We start from the raw sequence: 16,937 nt of genomic DNA, 5'->3' as shown, positions 1-16,937 counted from the left end.
GTTTGGTTTTATGTCAGTGGTTTCTTTATTCTGAACTGGTTTCCTCCTCTGCAGTGGGAGTGCTGCGGCGTGACGAAGGCGGACGACTGGTCCAGCATCATGCAGGAGAACGTCGTTCCAGACAGCTGCTGCCAGCAGCGTCACCTGAACTGTGGCCGCAATGCATCAAACGCCTTCTGGATGGAAGTAAGATTAACTAACTAAACACTTTATTTTTTCACACTGCAGTTTGTTACTGTTGGTCAACATGAGGGTTAACATAGAGGCTATTATTAGCATCTCAGTTCAGGCTTTTAAGAGTCCAGCCCCAATTCACCTGGAAGAAAAACAGAAAAAGAATTAAAGTGTTATTGATTAACTTGAAGGTTTTCTGTTTTCAGGGTTGCTATGATAAGGCGGAGCAGTGGGTGGATGCCAACAAACACCTGCTGGGAACCATTGCCATGTGTGTGTTGGTCATACAGGTGAGTACATTAAATTATGTTTGATAATGATCAATTTACTAGAACCCAATATAACCAGAACTTTAACAAAATAAAGACTAATAAAAGCAGAACTAATTGAACATCATCTCTTTCTTCCAGCTGCTGGGCATGGCGTTCTCCATGACACTTTACCAACAGATCCACCGAGCCGGAAAGAAATACGAAGCTTAACGGGATCCAGATCACCTCTGGTACTTAAACTGTCATAGTCTAGAACAGTGTTTCCCAACCCTGGCATGTTTTAGATGTTCCCCTGCTTCAACATACACCATTCAGATGACTGCAATTCAGCAAAACCTTGTTAATCAGCCAGCAATTGCAATCATATGTGCTGAGGCAGGGCAACATCTAAAACAGGGGGGGCCCCAAGTCCAGTCCTGGAGAGCTACCATCCTGCAGGTTTTAGAAGTATCCTTACTCCAACAGACCTGGATCAGCTCTACAGAGGCCTGATAAGCCATTCAGGTGTGTTGCAGGATGGTAGCTCTCCAGGACTGAACTTGGGCACTCCTGATCTAAAACATGCAGGTCAGTGTGCCTTGAGGACCAGGGTTGGGAAACACTGTTCATGTTAAGTAGAAAGGCAGTTCACATGTTTGCCACTGTTATTACTTTTACTTAATCTATGCACTCACATATTCTAACATCTAAAATAGTTTTTTATTCCTTGTTTTTAAATAAGCCTCTACTGAAAATCAGGTTTATATCCCTGCCTGTGGAAAGTGATTATCAACTAAAATGTTCAATAAAGGCTGATATTGATCACCAGTCTGAGGTTTTTCTTTTGGTTTCTGCTGATATTTAATCATCTGAGTCTATATATCTGTGACCAAACTGCAGTCAGTGTGCCAAGAAGGACCTCTCTGCAGAAAGGGGCGGAGACGGACCACTGCAATCCCGAAGTGAAGGGGGCGCTATTTCTTATACTTCCATTTTTATTTTCACCTTTAGGAAAGAGTTTAACTCAGAATGTATTTGAACTTATTTACTTTAGCGCAGCTCACAGTTTTTAGCAAATTCTGTAGCTTTTGGTGTACTGCTACTGCCTCTAGTGGCGTGGGGGTGTTAACGCAACTAATCTAATTACATTACTAAATCAGAATACCACAAAGTCTTTATTTACTATTAATTATGGCATTATAAAACATATTTTTTCGTAAGGATGTAGCGCCAGTTAAAAGAAACATCGCTTTTATACATTATAAATAATATATGTATATCAGAGACTACCTTTTAAGAAGATAAGTATGTGTATAAAAGTAATGTGTGTCTTAACTGGCGCTACATCCTTAAGAAAATGAAAAAATGTTTTATAATGCCATAATTAATAGTAAATAAAGACTTTGTGGTATTCTGATTTAGTAATGTAATTAGATTAGTTGCGTTACCACCCCCACGCCACTAGAGGCAGTAGCAGTATACCAAAAGCTACAGAATTTGCTAAAAACTGTGAGCTGCCATGAAGTAAATAAGAGAAGTTCAAATACATTCTGAGTTAAACTCTTTCCTAAAGGTGAAAATATATCACAGATTTCAAAAGAAAATAAAAACGGAAGTATAAGAAATAGCGCCCCCTTCACTTCCGGATTGCAATGGTCCCATTTCCAAATAAGGTACGAGACTGACAGTGGTCCGTCTCCGTCCCTTTCTGTTTCCTGCAGAGAGGTGTTCTTGAGTGTGCCTTTAAATCTCAAATGAACCACATCAGCCAATCAAAACTCAACAGGCTGCAGAAGTTTCAAAACACAATGGTAGGATTTAACTTTAATTTTGTTGCCAAATGTACAAATATGCTTATATAAAGCAATAAAACAAGAATCTGTGTTTTTATCTGAATAAAAACTGAAAAAGTTGCTAAAAAGTAGAAATATTATCTAAAATGCACAAAGTAAGCAACGATATTCTTAGGCTACAAATTCCAAGTGTTGCATTTTTTCATAAATCCAACCATTTTGTTTGGTCATTTCTGCTGCTCATTGAGATTTAAACACACACCACTGACTACTGTTCATTCAGATATATACACTCAATTTGGTGGCAAAGATAAAACCAGCTGTTTTTTCTGAAAGCTGGAAGGAAGTGTGGTTTTATTTTTAGACATACCTCTGCTGGGAGTTCCTTCGGGGTCAGAGGTCAAGGGTTTTGTCGTTATCGTACACTATGTTTCCTCTGATGACGACGTAGCGGATGAGCTCCTGGTGTCCGCCCAGCTGGTAAATCAGGTGCTCCCACCTTCAAACAGCAGAGAAAGTCTTAAAAATAATGTTTGAATTTCTCAACTTTAAATTAATTGATGATTGTGGAGCAAATTTAAATATCACCAAGTTGTAGCTCCATTCATTTAACAAGTGGAGTTTATTAAAATTGGTAGGATTCCCATCATTGACCCACTAAAATTTACAATACGGCTGACATTAAACTCAATATCGGCCAGTTTTGCTGTTCAAAGCATCAAATTCTACCCAACTTTCAGCCATCTTGATACTGATTTAAGTTGAGAATGTTAGCACCATACATTAAGATCTTAAACATGTTAAACACAGGTCTTAAATTTTATTAATTGTTTTACAGAGCAATGACACAGCCAAACATCAGCAATAATTAAGATAACTGTTGACAGTGTGGAAGTTTCTGCATAGACTAAACATCTCAGCATGACATTTTACAATTTCAATGTCAAAAACCAGCATTTTTTGTTAAGACATGTAGTGAAAATGTCGATTTATGTCCACTTTGGCCTTCCATACGCAACCGCCTCATGAAAGCCAATGATGTTGGCATGTGAGAAAAAAGACTACATAGAACATGAAACTAAATATTCCTGCCAGGACAACAGATCTGATATTTACGTATTTAAGGCCAATTTGTATCTTTAGTTGCATTTTAAGGCTTTAAGATGCGCGGGCATCCTGGATAAACTTCTCAGAGTTTATTTACCGTGTTGCGTTCAGGATCAGCAGGTCTCCACGTTTGTTCACCTCCAGGGATCCGTGCATGTCGGAGCGGCCGAGTGCGTAGGCGGCGTTGATGGTAGCGGCAGCCAAAGCCTCCGTCATGGACATCCTCATGTTGACACAGGCTAGATGCATCACTACCGGCTGGGAATGACAAAACATTTACATGAGGAGAACAGGTTGAGACGGACAGGAAGCTAGCAGCGAGTACTGACCATGGAGCAGCAGTAAGCGTTGGGGTTGAAGTCGCTGCCGAGGGCGACGATCACGCCTGCCTCCAGCATGTCTCTGGCCCGAGGCTGAGGCAGCCTGAGGGCACAGAAACATCCATAAACTACAAATCCCAGGAGCAGAGAGCGCCAGGTCGCTGTCTCAGTACCGCAGGATGTAAGCCGTGGTCGGGAGGAGGACGGCGGCGGTTTTCGATTTCGCCATGGCGACGATCCCTTCGTCCGTGACCTCCTCAAGATGGCTGATGGCCAACGCTCCGAGGTCCGCTCCCATCTGAGACACAGCAGCTTGTGTTAATGAATAATCCATTAAAAAAATTAACTTTTGGTGAATGAACAACATATTCAGGGCAGAAGATGTACGTTGAACTCCTCAGGTGGTATTGTAGAGTAAGTTATGATCTGTCCCTGCATTTTAAGCAATAAAATATTTTATTTGCTGATTTACATTTTTATGCATTTCTAATATTACATAAAAAATCTGCAGCATGTGTAAATTTTTATTCAGAATAATCTATTAAAATAAATGTTAGCTGCAGCCTTATTTAGAAATGGAAACTTGAAACAAAATATATATATAAATACATTTTGCAATTAAGAAAAACAAAACTCGGTAAATATGACCTCGAGTGTCAGTTTTAGCTTCATCTGGTTAAAAATTTGTAAAAAGAAAAATCTCAAGCATCTTTCGCCATCCAATTATTTATCGATTCATTCAAAAACAAATCAGCCCAACGCTGCAGATCCTTTGCTACAAATGGTCAAGTAATCAATCTGGGTAAACCTTTGCAGCGTTCATGGGATGCAGCTCGTCTCCATGGAAGTTGATGTTCAGCCCCATCTCTTTCCCAGCCAGCAGGACGGCGCGCGTCGAGTCCAGATCAAAAACTCCCTGCTCGCAGAAAACGTCGATGTTCTGGACCTTCAGTCTCCCGGCCGACATCAGCTCCTTCAGCCGAGGAAGCTGAACCTGCAGGACGTCCTCTGTGGCTTCTGCCACCGTCTTCCCTCTGAGGGACAGAAACGGCGCCTGTGTTACATTCAACCCATCATTTCAGCATAACGCCAAACTTTTTCTGCAATATTTGGTGCATAAATTTCATATTAACTCCATAGTTAGAAATAAATGTACACTGTAGTTTTCTATAGCAAGCGGAGTCATAAAATTGTTTAATCTGGTGTTTGATCGACTTATTATTCTTCCCCCAAACTGACAGATTAAATATGTTGCAGAATATTTAACTTTTAAATGATTGTTGCTAAATTTTAAACTGTGTACTATATGAAAAAAGCTAAACTTGTCACAATAAGCAATAAAGATGGCCTTAATTTCCCTTCTAATGATTAATATGGTCAAATTTGTTTTTAGACAATAAATAAAAAACATTTTATTCAAGGTTGCAGTTCTAAGTGTTTTTATTTCTCTTGCATTTATTGCTTTATTTAAAATGTCTTCCAGTTTGAGTGTTAAGTTGTTTTTTTTTTGTTTTTGTTGAGGGCGAACTTGCATTATTATGCTGTTGTCAATATATTACCTGGAAATTGTTTCTAAATAATAATATTGCCTATCGCAATAATTACTGGGACAATTTATCATTAGGTCCCAGAAGTTGTGGCAATAAACGATAATATTGTTGTTTTGAGAACATTTTCAATTCCATTCTCAAATATCAATGAACATTTAACACTGGAAGACATTTAAAATATCCAAAATAAACAAAACAGCAGAAACAATCAATAAAATTAATGATGAAGTGTTTGTAAACAAAATTGTAATTTAAAAAAAAAGGACAACTTGACACCAAAGCACCAGACTATCAAAACAAACTTCCGGTATTCTCCACCGACAGAACACCGGTGTTACAACGTATTCTGTGACCACCATATCTTATGACCGTAGGGGGAGCTGCAGCTGCAGCATTTTAACACTATGCTACGCCCAAAACGTGAACTTTTCAAGCAGCAACAAAGAATAAGAACTAACATTATGGAAATATAGATCGTCACAGAATATGACTGCGCTATTGTGACCACGTTGTATAGAAGAACATTAAATACTTCAGAAGTGGCGTCAGTATTTTACCGAGTGAAGGATTCTTACTTGGGCACAGCGTGGGCTCCACAGTAGGTGGAGGAGATGCTGATGGGAAGCGATCTGCTCGCCTCCTCGATCACCTCCAGCATCTTCAGCTCCGTCTGGAGCTCCAGGCCGTATCCGCTCTTGCACTCCACCAGGGTGGTTCCGGCTCGCTGCATCCGCTGCAGCCGGCTCCTCAGGGAGGACAGCAGGTCGGAGGCGGCGGCGGCTCGAGTGTGCTCCACCGTGTAGTGGATTCCTCCTCCGGCGCGGTGCACCTCCATGTAGGTGGCTCCGGCTAGCTGCAGGACGGAGGTGTTCGCCATCTTTAAGGAGTTTCTACAAGTTTCACCAGCTCAATTTACGAAGCTGAAGTTGGTTTCCAATTCCAGCTTCCAATAGCTAAAGGGCAATTTCACTTAATTTTTCACTACTTTCCGCATCTTTAATCAACTCTAGTTTAAAAACTACAACACCTGGACTCTTCAAACCTGGACTAGATTATTCTGCTATAATAGCAGAATATTTATAACCATGTTTGGGATTTGTGAAACTTTTATCCGATTTGTGAAACTTCAACAAAGGCTGATTTTACCACCTTTTTGCATCTGGATCACACTAAAACTGCTCTAATTAAAAAACTACAACTCCTAGACTCTTCTAACCTGGATCAGATTATTTTCAATTAATAGCAGAATATGTAAAACCATGTTTTGGATTTTTGAAACTTCCAAAAAGTGCGATATCACCACTTTATTTTTATCTCGGTCACACGAGAACTGCTGTAATTCCAAATTTACAAGAAATAGACTCTTCAAACTTGGACTAAATTATTCTGCTCTAATAGAAGAATATTTAGAATCATGTTTGTGATTTGTGAAACTTCACTTAACAGACCCCCGCAAAAGATCTGTCCTTCCAACAGCCATCACCATCTACAATAACTCTTTGAAAAATTATTGAGTTACACCAACATTTTATTTCCATTGGGATTAATAAAGTGGTTTTGAATTAGAATTGAATTTGAAAAAAACTGCATGGAACATTTATGAATAGTGATCTGATCTTTAGTGAAGTTTCACAAATCACAAAGTTTCACAAATCCCAAACCTGGACTAGATTATTCTGCTATTAGAGCAGAATAATCTAGTCCAGGTTTGAAGAGTCTAGGTGTTGCAGTTTTTAAATTAGAGTTGATTAAAGATGCGGAAAGTAGTGAAAAATTAAGTGGAATCGCCCTTTAGCGATTGGAAGCTGGAATTGGAAACCAGCTTCAGCTTCAGAAGGGAATCTTAAAACAAGAAACCTTCCAACTCAGACGAGATATAAAACACGTAATAACAAGAAATGTTTTAAAAAAGATTTCGTCTCAATTTTGACAATTAAGCCATTTTTAAAAATTTAATACATGTAACATCACATGGGTTGGCAACAAAAGTGGCCAACTGGCGATAAATTTACACTTATCCATGATGGACGCAAAAGAAAGCTAACTAGCTGGCAACGATATATTGGCAGCTAGTTAGCAGTAGCCTCAACCGTTTGGAACCATAACGGAAAGATTCCTAAGCCTCCCCTTCAAATTAAATATTGGCGTCAAACGTTTGTGCAACAGAAAAAAAATCGTTTATGCCGCCATTATTTTAAAGATATTAATAAATGTTTCCTCATCAAAGGCCAACCAACCGGTCCACATACAAAATCAAACGAAACACGGCGTCAATGAACCGTGCTACATTTGTTCAGCCAAACAAAAGTTTCCAGAGGTCACCAGAAATCCACCTCTGCCACAGATTAACAAAACCAAACAAAATTGATATAAATTAATTCTGCTTTGTTTGTGAAGCTAAAATTTTTATAGCACAGTTGCTTGACGGTTGATTGGGGTGGGGCCTATTGACCTCTGACGACCTCTGGAAACATTTATTAATATCTTTAAAATAATAGCAGCACATACAAAGAAATCTGCTGCACAAACAGCACAAATGTTTGTTAAAGCAGGTGGGGGCTTCACTAAGGTGCTACGATAGAGGCCAAAAGAAAAGAAAACGCTATCTAGCAAGGCTACTTTAGCAGCTAGTTAGCACTAGCCTCAAGTCACAGGACACGAAAGATTTCTGCCCACAAGATTAAATAGTCCTGTCACACAAAATATGAGTGATAATTAAAATGTTTTTAAATTAATTATTTTAAAGTCTTATTTTATGAATTTCAGACTTTTTGAGGATGCGTGGACACCCTGCATAAAGCTGGCGACTAAACGAAAGGATTGGCGAACAGAGGGACTAAAATAATAAATATTTCACTGCATTTCCTTATTCATGTTTATCCAGATCTGGGAAATAATAATAATCCAGTTCTAGATTTTCCAGGACATTCTGAATGAAGCTGTGGGAGTGAACAGACTCAGTCAGGATGTTTGTACCTTCATTGCAAATTCATGAACTCTGTCTCCGGCCCAGACTGGATGAGTGTGAGCATCAACAAGCCCTGAAACAAAACAAGGGAAAACAACTTCAGTGCTCTTTATTCTAATAAATGAAATCAGTTTGAGTTTCCACATATTTTTTTTTCCATTTTTGTTTTCTAGATATCTGTGTTTTACAAAATAAACTGATTTTTGAGTTAAATTTCACAATGTTTATGTTCTCTGTACAAGATAGTGAGGAAAAAGATTTTATGTCAGATGTTATTTCCTCTTAATGTAGAAAAAAAAAATGTTTAAAGGACTGAGAATAAAATAAAAATACTAATGGGATAATGCTAATCGTTAACCGTTATTGTCCTCTCTTGGAGATGTGTTTTAAATACAATACTTAAAAGTTTCCAATTAAATTCCCACTTTTCAGCTTTGTACATTAGTCCCATGTCTAAAGATGTTTAATTTATGGCCTCTTCAAATAGATTTAAGACATAAATATAAGTTTTTACTAAAAAGTGTTTGACTTTGTCATGAAGGTGCATTTTAGTTACCCTTAATAGATGCATAAACTTAATAAAGCACTTTTAACAGTTGCAGAGTTTAAACATTTTCCATGTTTAAGGTCTGAAAGATGCATGAATTAGTCGGATGCAGCAAACTGCAGCCGATACTCACCAGGAAGAACACACATCCCTGCAGCATCGATCACATTATCGAAGGAGGACTCGGAGTACCGAGCACTGATGGTTTCTGCAGGACCCACAGCTTTAATCAGACCATCACTGCCAGGAGAAATAGTTCACATAAATTAAAAACCAACCATTTTAAAGACTGCAGTTGAGGTGGAAGAAGTCATGTGTAAAATTCTTGGGTCAACCCTCATTTATTTACTTTTCTTCCACTCAATGAGGTCATGAGTCAGACTGAAAACACCTTCAGACACTTTGATCTGTTAATTGCTAATATGAAGAGATTAGGATTGGTTTAAAACTTTTGCACAAAACTCAAAGCCTAACTTAAAAACTGTAATTAGGAAATGTACAAAAGTTGGCTCTTGGTTGTAGTTGGTGACAAACTTAGCTTTAAAAAATAAATATTCCAGTGACTTTTGGTGTAATCAACAATATCCAGCAGAGGGCGCCAGTGGACAAACAGAAAAAAGAGCATCATTGCAAACGGGTCTCATGTTGGACAAATAAACCACTTTCTACCTCAAACAGCAGCTTTTATAATCACTTTTTTAAAATTAAAAATGATTTTTAAATTCTTTTTGTTAAATTTCACCTGCCGACGACAATGCTGGCGTTTTCGATCACACTCAGGTTGTTCATCCCATGCCTGGTCAGGAACTTCTCCCCGTTGTTGCAGATTAAAACAACCTGCTCGGCATTTTTCACCAGCAGCCTGTGATTTCTGGACATTTTCCCTCTTCAAAAGCAACGCTCAGACTACCTTGGGGTGGAAACGAGGCAAATATTTGCCAAAGAGAGAAGAGGTCAAAGTGCACAGAGAGATGGGCGGGCAGAGCTCAAACACATTAAGATTCAGAGAGAGAGAAAAACAAAAAGGACACAAATCCGCTTTAGGAAATGTTACAATAATCGTTTTATTGTTTCTGGATCGCAACACGCAAACAGGCATCGTAGTAAAAAAGAAAATCAAAATTTGTTTCACATGGTGAAAACACAAACGCAGGTTAACTCCACCACCAGGTACAACTACAAAAACATCTTCATCACTCTCTCATTTCTCCATCTTCCTCCTCCTCTTCCACCCCTCGGATGTACAAGACATTGTTGCATCTGTGGAGGGAAAAAAAAAATTCAAAAACTTTTTCTAGCACATTTAATAGTTAACAGATGTTGGTTAGGATTCCTGTTTTCTGCTGCAACAAAAACAGTCTTGAATTTAATGCTCTCTCATCTTTCCCATTTTTAAAAGTGGCTAACGAATATTAGCATCCACGCTGTGATGCTACATAAAAGTTCCTCAGCACTCTGATCCAACTTACAATAACAAAAAAATGTTTCAGTTGCATACATTTTTATTACATTTTGTTTCTTCCGACGTGTTTCAGGGTCAGATTGTGGCAGTAAAATGTAAATTTTTTACGCGTCTTTTTCAGAGCACATCCATGTGAATAAACCACAGCGCTAATGCGATAAAAAAACCATCTCCATACCTGATCAGCACTTCACCAAGATGCCCCGCCAACGCTCCATCAACATACTCTTCTGTGTTCGCCAACTGGTGGAAATCATGCATAAAAAAGGTCAAAAGGTTTTAGTGGAAATGGATGTTTTTGTTTTGTTTCCTTCCTCCTGTTTTAACACACAATAATTTCCTGTCCTGCGTCGGCCATTTTAAAAGCGTCGCAGAGTAAAACAAACACTCTGCGTGGCAAAAATTAACCAAGAAAGTTACTAAATGAAAGTTCACTTGGATATTAAGATCAGACAAAAACAACTCTGCCAATAATTCTCTAATTGGTTTTATTTTTATCATAGCTGCAACATTCTAATTGTTTTCAGAGTTTATTCATGTTAGAGATGTTCTTCACTGAAAGGTATTAACATGAACATCAAGTTTAGTTCATAACTAAGCAGAAAAGGTTTGGTAAGCAGTTACCAATTTTTTTATTTTAATTTTTTTAAATTATAAATTTACTCAAATGTGGATCAAAATGAAGGTGATTTTGCAGCGCCCTCTGCTGGATTTGGGGTAAAATAAAGTCTGAAGAATTGTTCAGCAGGTGTAAATTTAGTTTTTTGGTTTGGTTTTTATTATTATTATTATTTTTTGCGCAGCTTATAGAATATGGGCATTAAATGAGGATCCAAGTCACCAAGTGGAAACTAATCACTGGCCAATAGCATTAAAAAAAATAACGTTACAGAAATGTTTTATTGTGATTTATTTTCTAACCAGTTCAACAGCAAATTGAGCAGGCAGTATTTTATTTTGAAAATATATAGAAGTCAGACTTGGAAAAAAAAAAGTGAAATCAATTCTCAGCAGTAAGTAGAGAGTTTAGGAAACTCTTTAAGCCAAATTTGTTGCAACATCTTAATAAATTAAAGCAGATCAATGATTCATCTCATTGCCTGTTGCATTAGTATGACTACATAATTTCCACAACAAATACTTCACATTCAGAGACAACATAACATCTATAAAATATATTTACTCTCATTTTGATATTTAGTTTGCATTTTCTCAGGTTTGAAGAACAAATATTAAGAAAATATTTAGGCAGGTGCTAACTCTGCCTGAATATTTTGTTCCATGTAAAAATAATGTTAAAGATCAAATTATACGACTTGAAATTTTAAAGGATACCGAAACATTTAATATGCTTTTTTTTTTCTTTCATCGCAACAGTTTAAAAAAAAAAATAATGTTGACAAATTTCTGTTATTCAAAACCAAACTTGGTTCAATGAGCTGCAGCATTAAGCAGGTCTTATTTTATGCTGCAACACGTCTGATAACGTTCAGAAGCTTATTTACGTTCTGTAAATCCTGCTTGGATCAAAAATCACAATCCAAGCAAGATACACGAAGCTGAAGCTGGTTTCCAATTCCAGCTTCCAATAGCTAAAGGGCGATTCCACTTAATTTTTCACTACTTTCCGCATCTTTAATCAACTCTAGTTTAAAAACTACAACACCTGGACTCTTCAAACCTGGATCAGATTATTTTCAAGTGATAGAATTTTTATAACCATGTTTGGGATTTGTGAAACTTCCAAAAAGTGAGATATCACCACTTTATTTTTATCTCTGTCAAACGAGAACTGCTGTAATTCCAAATTTACAAGAAATAGACTCTTCTAACTTGGACTAAATTATTCTGCTCTACTAGAAGAATATTTAGAATCATGTTTGTGATTTGTGAAACCTTTTTCTGATTTGTGAAATTTCACTTAGACCCCTGCAAAAGATCTGTCCTTCCAACAGCCATCACCATCTACAATAACTCTTTGAAAAATTAATGAGTTACACCAACATTTTATTTCCCATTGGGATTAATAAAGTGGTTTTGAATTAGAATTGAATTTGAAAAAAACTGCATGGAACATAAAAGAATAGTGATCTGATCTTTAGTGAAGTTTCACAAATCACATAAAGGTTTCACAAATCCCAAACATGGATTAAAATATTCTGCTATTAGAGCAGAATAATATAGTCCAGGTTTGAAGAGTCTAGGTGTTGCAGTTTTGGAGCTGGAGTGATCAATATCCAAAAAATGTCCGAAATCAGCCTTTATTGAAGTTTCACAAATCAGAAAAAAGTTTCACGAATCCAAAACATGGTTCTAAATATTCTGCTTGAAGAGAAAAATAATCTGTTCCAGGTTTGAAGTATCTAGGAGTTACAGTTTTTTAATTAGAGCAGATCTATGGCGATCCAGATGCCAAAAATGGTGAAAATCTAACTTTCTTAAGTTTTCACAAATCAGAAAAAAGTTTCACAAATCCCAAACATGGTTATAAATATTCTGCTATTATAGCAGAATAATCTATTCCAGGTTTGAAGAGTCTAGGAGTTGTAATTTTTTTAATTAGAGCAGTTGTAGTAATGAAAGAGGTGCCAAAAATGGTGAAAATCTAACTTTATTCAGTTTTCACAAATCAGAAAAAGGTTTCACAAATCCCAAACATGGTTATAAATATTCTGCTATTAAAGCAGAATAATCTAGTCCAGGTTTCAAGTCTATAGGTGTTGTAGTTTTTAAACTAGAGTTGATTAAAGATGTGGAAAGTAGTGAAAAATTAAGTGGAATCGCCCTTTAGCTATTGGAAGCTGGAATTGGCAACCAACTTCAGCTTCATGTAAGATACTGACATCTGAAAGTATTGTTTGGAATTATTAGGTTCAGATTCTCACATTGTGAGTAATATTTAGTGTCAGGAAGAGCTCCAAGTTGTTCCCACCTGCATGTTCATGTATCCATCCACAGATACCAGGTAGCCTTTATACTCCATCCCCCACTTCAGCTTCACCATCACAGGTTTTCCTGTCAGGCCGTTGAGGAAAGGCTTCGGATTCAGAGGTAAACTCTGCAGGAAATGAAGAAACAGGAAATAAAACTTTAGTTTACCAAAAGCTACCAGTGAAATTAGAGGTAAAACAAAGACACAGTGATATATTTTATGGTTTGGAAAGCATGGATACAGTAAAAGGTATTTTCTAAACCAAATGTCATGAATAGCAACTTTAAGCTTTATAAAGCTTTTATTCTACTTGTGGTAAGGAGCTTTTTTAAAATTCCTAAAAGAAAATAACATAAGTAAAGGCTTGACGTCCTGATAGTGTAACATTTAGCTGTAGTAACGCCATGTTTAGCAAATGAATAAATACACCTCCGTGCAACGTCATTAAAGTCTATTAAAGACGTTCTGCTTTTCAATAAAATGATTGCATGTAAATAATTACAGAAGACAGAGGCAAACACGACTATTTAAACAGTCTGTTTGACGAACTGTGACAGCTTTATCGCTTTGGTGGAAGTTATGAATGAGAAGCTAACGATGCTAAGGCTAAACAAAAAGACACACACAAACAGGAAGGACGCTACGTCATATCCATAAAGTTTAAAGGCCGCGCTAAGAGTTTACTCACCATATTTATTTCGGTTCAATAGTTAATCAAAGGCTAAAGTAGAAAATGCAATATTTTCGTCACAGTAACGTTTCGGTTCAAACAACTAGCAGCACGCTTTGCCGCCGGCAGGAAGTACGTCTGCTAATGCTGAGACAGTCTTCCTGTTTTTTCCTCTTCGCACCGCCACCTAGCGGTTAGATATGCGCACACTCAACTAAAAAGAGAACAGAGAACAAATGATGAGAATTATCTTAAATAAAAACATTAAAACTAAAAAGGAGGCAAAAATGAAATAAAATAAAAAATTTAATAAAAATCTTTTGACCATCTTTTAATAATGTGCTAATTAAGTTTCAATAATCTATTGTTATCTTGTCATATTTATAGTTTTCCACAATCACCAGTCAATATATTTCTGATTTTACAGTTTTTGTAACTGTTTATGTTTCAGTACTAAATGTTTCTATTGAATTTAATAATCCTTGGCTTAAAGCAGCATCTTCTTCTGACTTTTTAATTTATTTATCCTTTTTGTTCCATGGTGTTATTGTAATCTTTCTTTTATAATCTTTATGCATTGTGTTATTTTGCTTCTATTCTCTTCCATTCTATCCTACACTGTTTCAGTTTATTTTGTTCTATTATAATCTGTAAACATTTAGTTTTCCTCTGTTCTAATTTCTTGTATAAAACTGTGTTTGACAGCAAGATGTTTAGTGAAATGAAAACTGAATTAAGGCATCCAAAATATTTGATATTCATCTGAGATCTGGGTCATGCAAGTTGTCTCTGCAGCTCTCTTTTTTTTCCCCTTTAGAGACATATATCATCATATGGTAATTGCACTTTTTTCCCCTGCTATGAAGAGTTGATCCAGTACTGACGCACATGGACAAGTTGAAACCCGCTAAGTAAATAAGGTAAAATCTGATTTTACAGGAACAGGTGAGTTCTTTCAGAAACATTCCTGCGAAATTGGTCTGGCACTTTCTTAACATGTTTGAAATGCTTCTAACGTTACATCACTAAACTTATTTACTTAAGTTTCCCCTAATTATCCTATCCATCAGGGAGTCTGGTTTCGACAATGTGACAAAACAGTTTCATAATTTCACTAAAAATATGAGAAATAGGCAATACATGCTAATATACAAACAGTTTAAATACCGAAAAGATTTGTGAATTTACGATAAATAGAATGATTTAAGAGATAAATTATAGATTATCAAAATGAGCAAATGTTTTTTGAAAGATTCATATAAAAGAAATGAAAAAAATACACTAAACAAGGCATTAAAATAATCAAAGCTTTCACATACATTGTAAAAAAAAAAAAAATGTCTAATTTATAGGAAAATACAATCAGCTGTGGTTGCTGAAATTTTACTGTATTTCTACATAATTTTACTACATTTTACCGAATTTTACCACATTTCACTGTATATATACGGTATATATCTGCCAACCACACCTGCTGGTTCAACAAAAATTTGAGAATTTTTTGTTGTTTTTGTTTTGCAGTGTATGACCATTAGGAGCCTTAAACTGACCAATTAAAATCAAAACATTATTGGAAAATTATCTCAAATAGAGTAAGGATATGATCTTAACTGGGAAAGACCTGAAAAGAAAGAAAAGCAAAAACCTCCCATGCAGATGCTCAGTGGTCGTTAAAAAAAATACACACTTTCTTTTTCTTTTCTTTTTTTACGTTTATTGTTCATGACCTTCCCAAGACAATAAACTATTCCTGGATTTAAGCCACGGCTCTTTAAAACAATATGGCCTCAGTGTCATAAGATTCCCAGTCACTGTCTTGGCATCGACTCCAAGCCTTTCGTTTGTTGACGTCACCATTTGGAAAGAATCGACTTTGTTCAGGGAGCGAGCGGGAATTTTCCAGTCTGCTGCCTGATGCAGCTTTGAAGCCCGCAGAGGAGCGCCGAGCCTCTGGAGCCGCTGAACGGAGGGAAGAGGACGAGCTGACGAAACCGACCATGTGCAAAATCTTCCCACACTTTTGGTTCAAGTCCAGCGGAGAATGAAAAGTTACACAGTAAAAAATTAACAGCAAGATTTATTTTATTTAGCCTCTCATATAAAAATATATGTTGGCTGTTCATCTTTCAAAGTTATATTTTAACCAACGTATCCTTACATTTATAAATGTCAAAGGTCTAAACTAAATATTTAATTTGGAGATAAATATTTAGCTAGAAGGCTAAATATTTAGTTTCCAAACTAAATATTTAACTTCCAAATTAAACATTTTGTTCCCTCCCCCCAAATAATATTTAATTTGGAGCTAATTTTTTAGTTTTATACTAAATATTTTGTTTAACATCCAAAGTCAACATTTAGTTATAAAGCTAAATATTTAGTTTGAAATCTAAACTTTTAGTTGTTAAATATTTAATTCTGAGCTAAATATTTAATTTTCTAACTTCCAAACTAAATATTCAGTTAGATACCTAAATATTTAGTTTGGAAGCTAAATGTTTAGGTCCCAAATAAATATTTTATATAGAGTTCAATATTTAGTTTCCCAACTAAATATTTAACTCCAAATTAAATATTTATTTTGCCAGCTAAAAATATTGCATTACTCCACACTAAATATTTATTTTACAAACTAAATGTTTATCCTCCTAGCTAAATATTTCATTTGAGTTAAACGTTTATAAATGAATGAGTTTCGTGTTTTCTTTAACAGGCTAAAAAAAAAATTATTTCTTTTACAGTGTAACTTTACAAACGGGGTTTAAAAGCAGAGCGGCTCAAATATATTTTTTGGATTACAGTAAATATAACCTATAAAGTTGGTTAGCGATGTAAAGGCCTGCAGGAAGCTTCACTGTGAGGCTGCAGGCGGTCTGGAGAGAAAATGTCTCCTTGAGGGGGAGCGGGACCACTGACTGAACACAGACAAACAGAACCGAGACAACAGGTGAGATAGTTTAGCTTGGCTCACTGCTTATTGGACACGGGTCACATCCGCAGAAAACGGGTCACGCTCCGATTACACAAACTGAAGTTTGGATACAATCCCCGAACGCAAGGGGGCGCTTTAACGCTTACTGACTCGGAAAAGTCCCAGTAAATCTGCTTTTGCGTCAATTATTGAGAGCAGACGCTCGTGTGGAAAACAGAACTTGACGTTTCC

General features: G+C 36.5%; 3 protein-coding genes across 4 annotated transcripts in view; 1 reads left to right on the top strand and 2 right to left on the bottom strand.

Moving 5' to 3' along the window:
• LOC106905325 (tetraspanin-9-like) overlaps positions 1 to 1,253 on the top strand; it is a 34,341-nt gene extending 33,088 nt beyond the window's left edge. For both annotated transcript variants that reach the window (XM_088003320.1, XM_014970118.2), the window contains exons 7-9: positions 55 to 186; positions 381 to 464; positions 585 to 1,253. In XM_088003320.1, the coding sequence (XP_087859446.1) occupies positions 55 to 186; positions 381 to 464; positions 585 to 656 (288 nt within the window). In that variant the 3' untranslated portion in view covers positions 657 to 1,253. The remainder of the gene's footprint in view (positions 1 to 54; positions 187 to 380; positions 465 to 584) is intronic.
• Positions 2 to 9,650, bottom strand: amdhd1 (amidohydrolase domain containing 1). The gene is made up of 10 exons (XM_014970114.2): positions 9,453 to 9,650; positions 8,844 to 8,950; positions 8,172 to 8,236; positions 5,771 to 6,048; positions 4,454 to 4,679; positions 3,819 to 3,943; positions 3,655 to 3,748; positions 3,423 to 3,583; positions 2,589 to 2,717; positions 2 to 316 (listed from the first exon to the last, which is right to left on the bottom strand). Exons 1-9 carry the CDS (start codon positions 9,587 to 9,589, stop codon positions 2,612 to 2,614), a joined length of 1,299 nt encoding a protein of 432 aa, XP_014825600.2. The 5' UTR covers positions 9,590 to 9,650; the 3' UTR covers positions 2 to 316; positions 2,589 to 2,611.
• A 99-nt stretch (positions 9,651 to 9,749) lies between these two features.
• Positions 9,750 to 13,932, bottom strand: snrpf (small nuclear ribonucleoprotein polypeptide F). The gene is made up of 4 exons (XM_014970119.2): positions 13,793 to 13,932; positions 13,105 to 13,230; positions 10,351 to 10,415; positions 9,750 to 9,970 (listed from the first exon to the last, which is right to left on the bottom strand). The coding sequence occupies exons 1-4, from the start codon at positions 13,793 to 13,795 to the stop codon at positions 9,904 to 9,906; spliced, it is 261 nt and encodes an 86-aa protein (XP_014825605.1). The 5' UTR covers positions 13,796 to 13,932; the 3' UTR covers positions 9,750 to 9,903.
• Positions 13,933 to 16,937: the final 3,005 nt, after the last annotated feature.

The sequence above is a fragment of the Poecilia mexicana genome, unplaced genomic scaffold (assembly GCF_051168715.1).
Source record: "Poecilia mexicana isolate PSO_F unplaced genomic scaffold, ASM5116871v1 scaffold_23, whole genome shotgun sequence".
NCBI lineage: Eukaryota > Metazoa > Chordata > Actinopteri > Cyprinodontiformes > Poeciliidae > Poecilia > Poecilia mexicana.
This window is presented reverse-complemented; position numbering and strand designations above follow the sequence as displayed.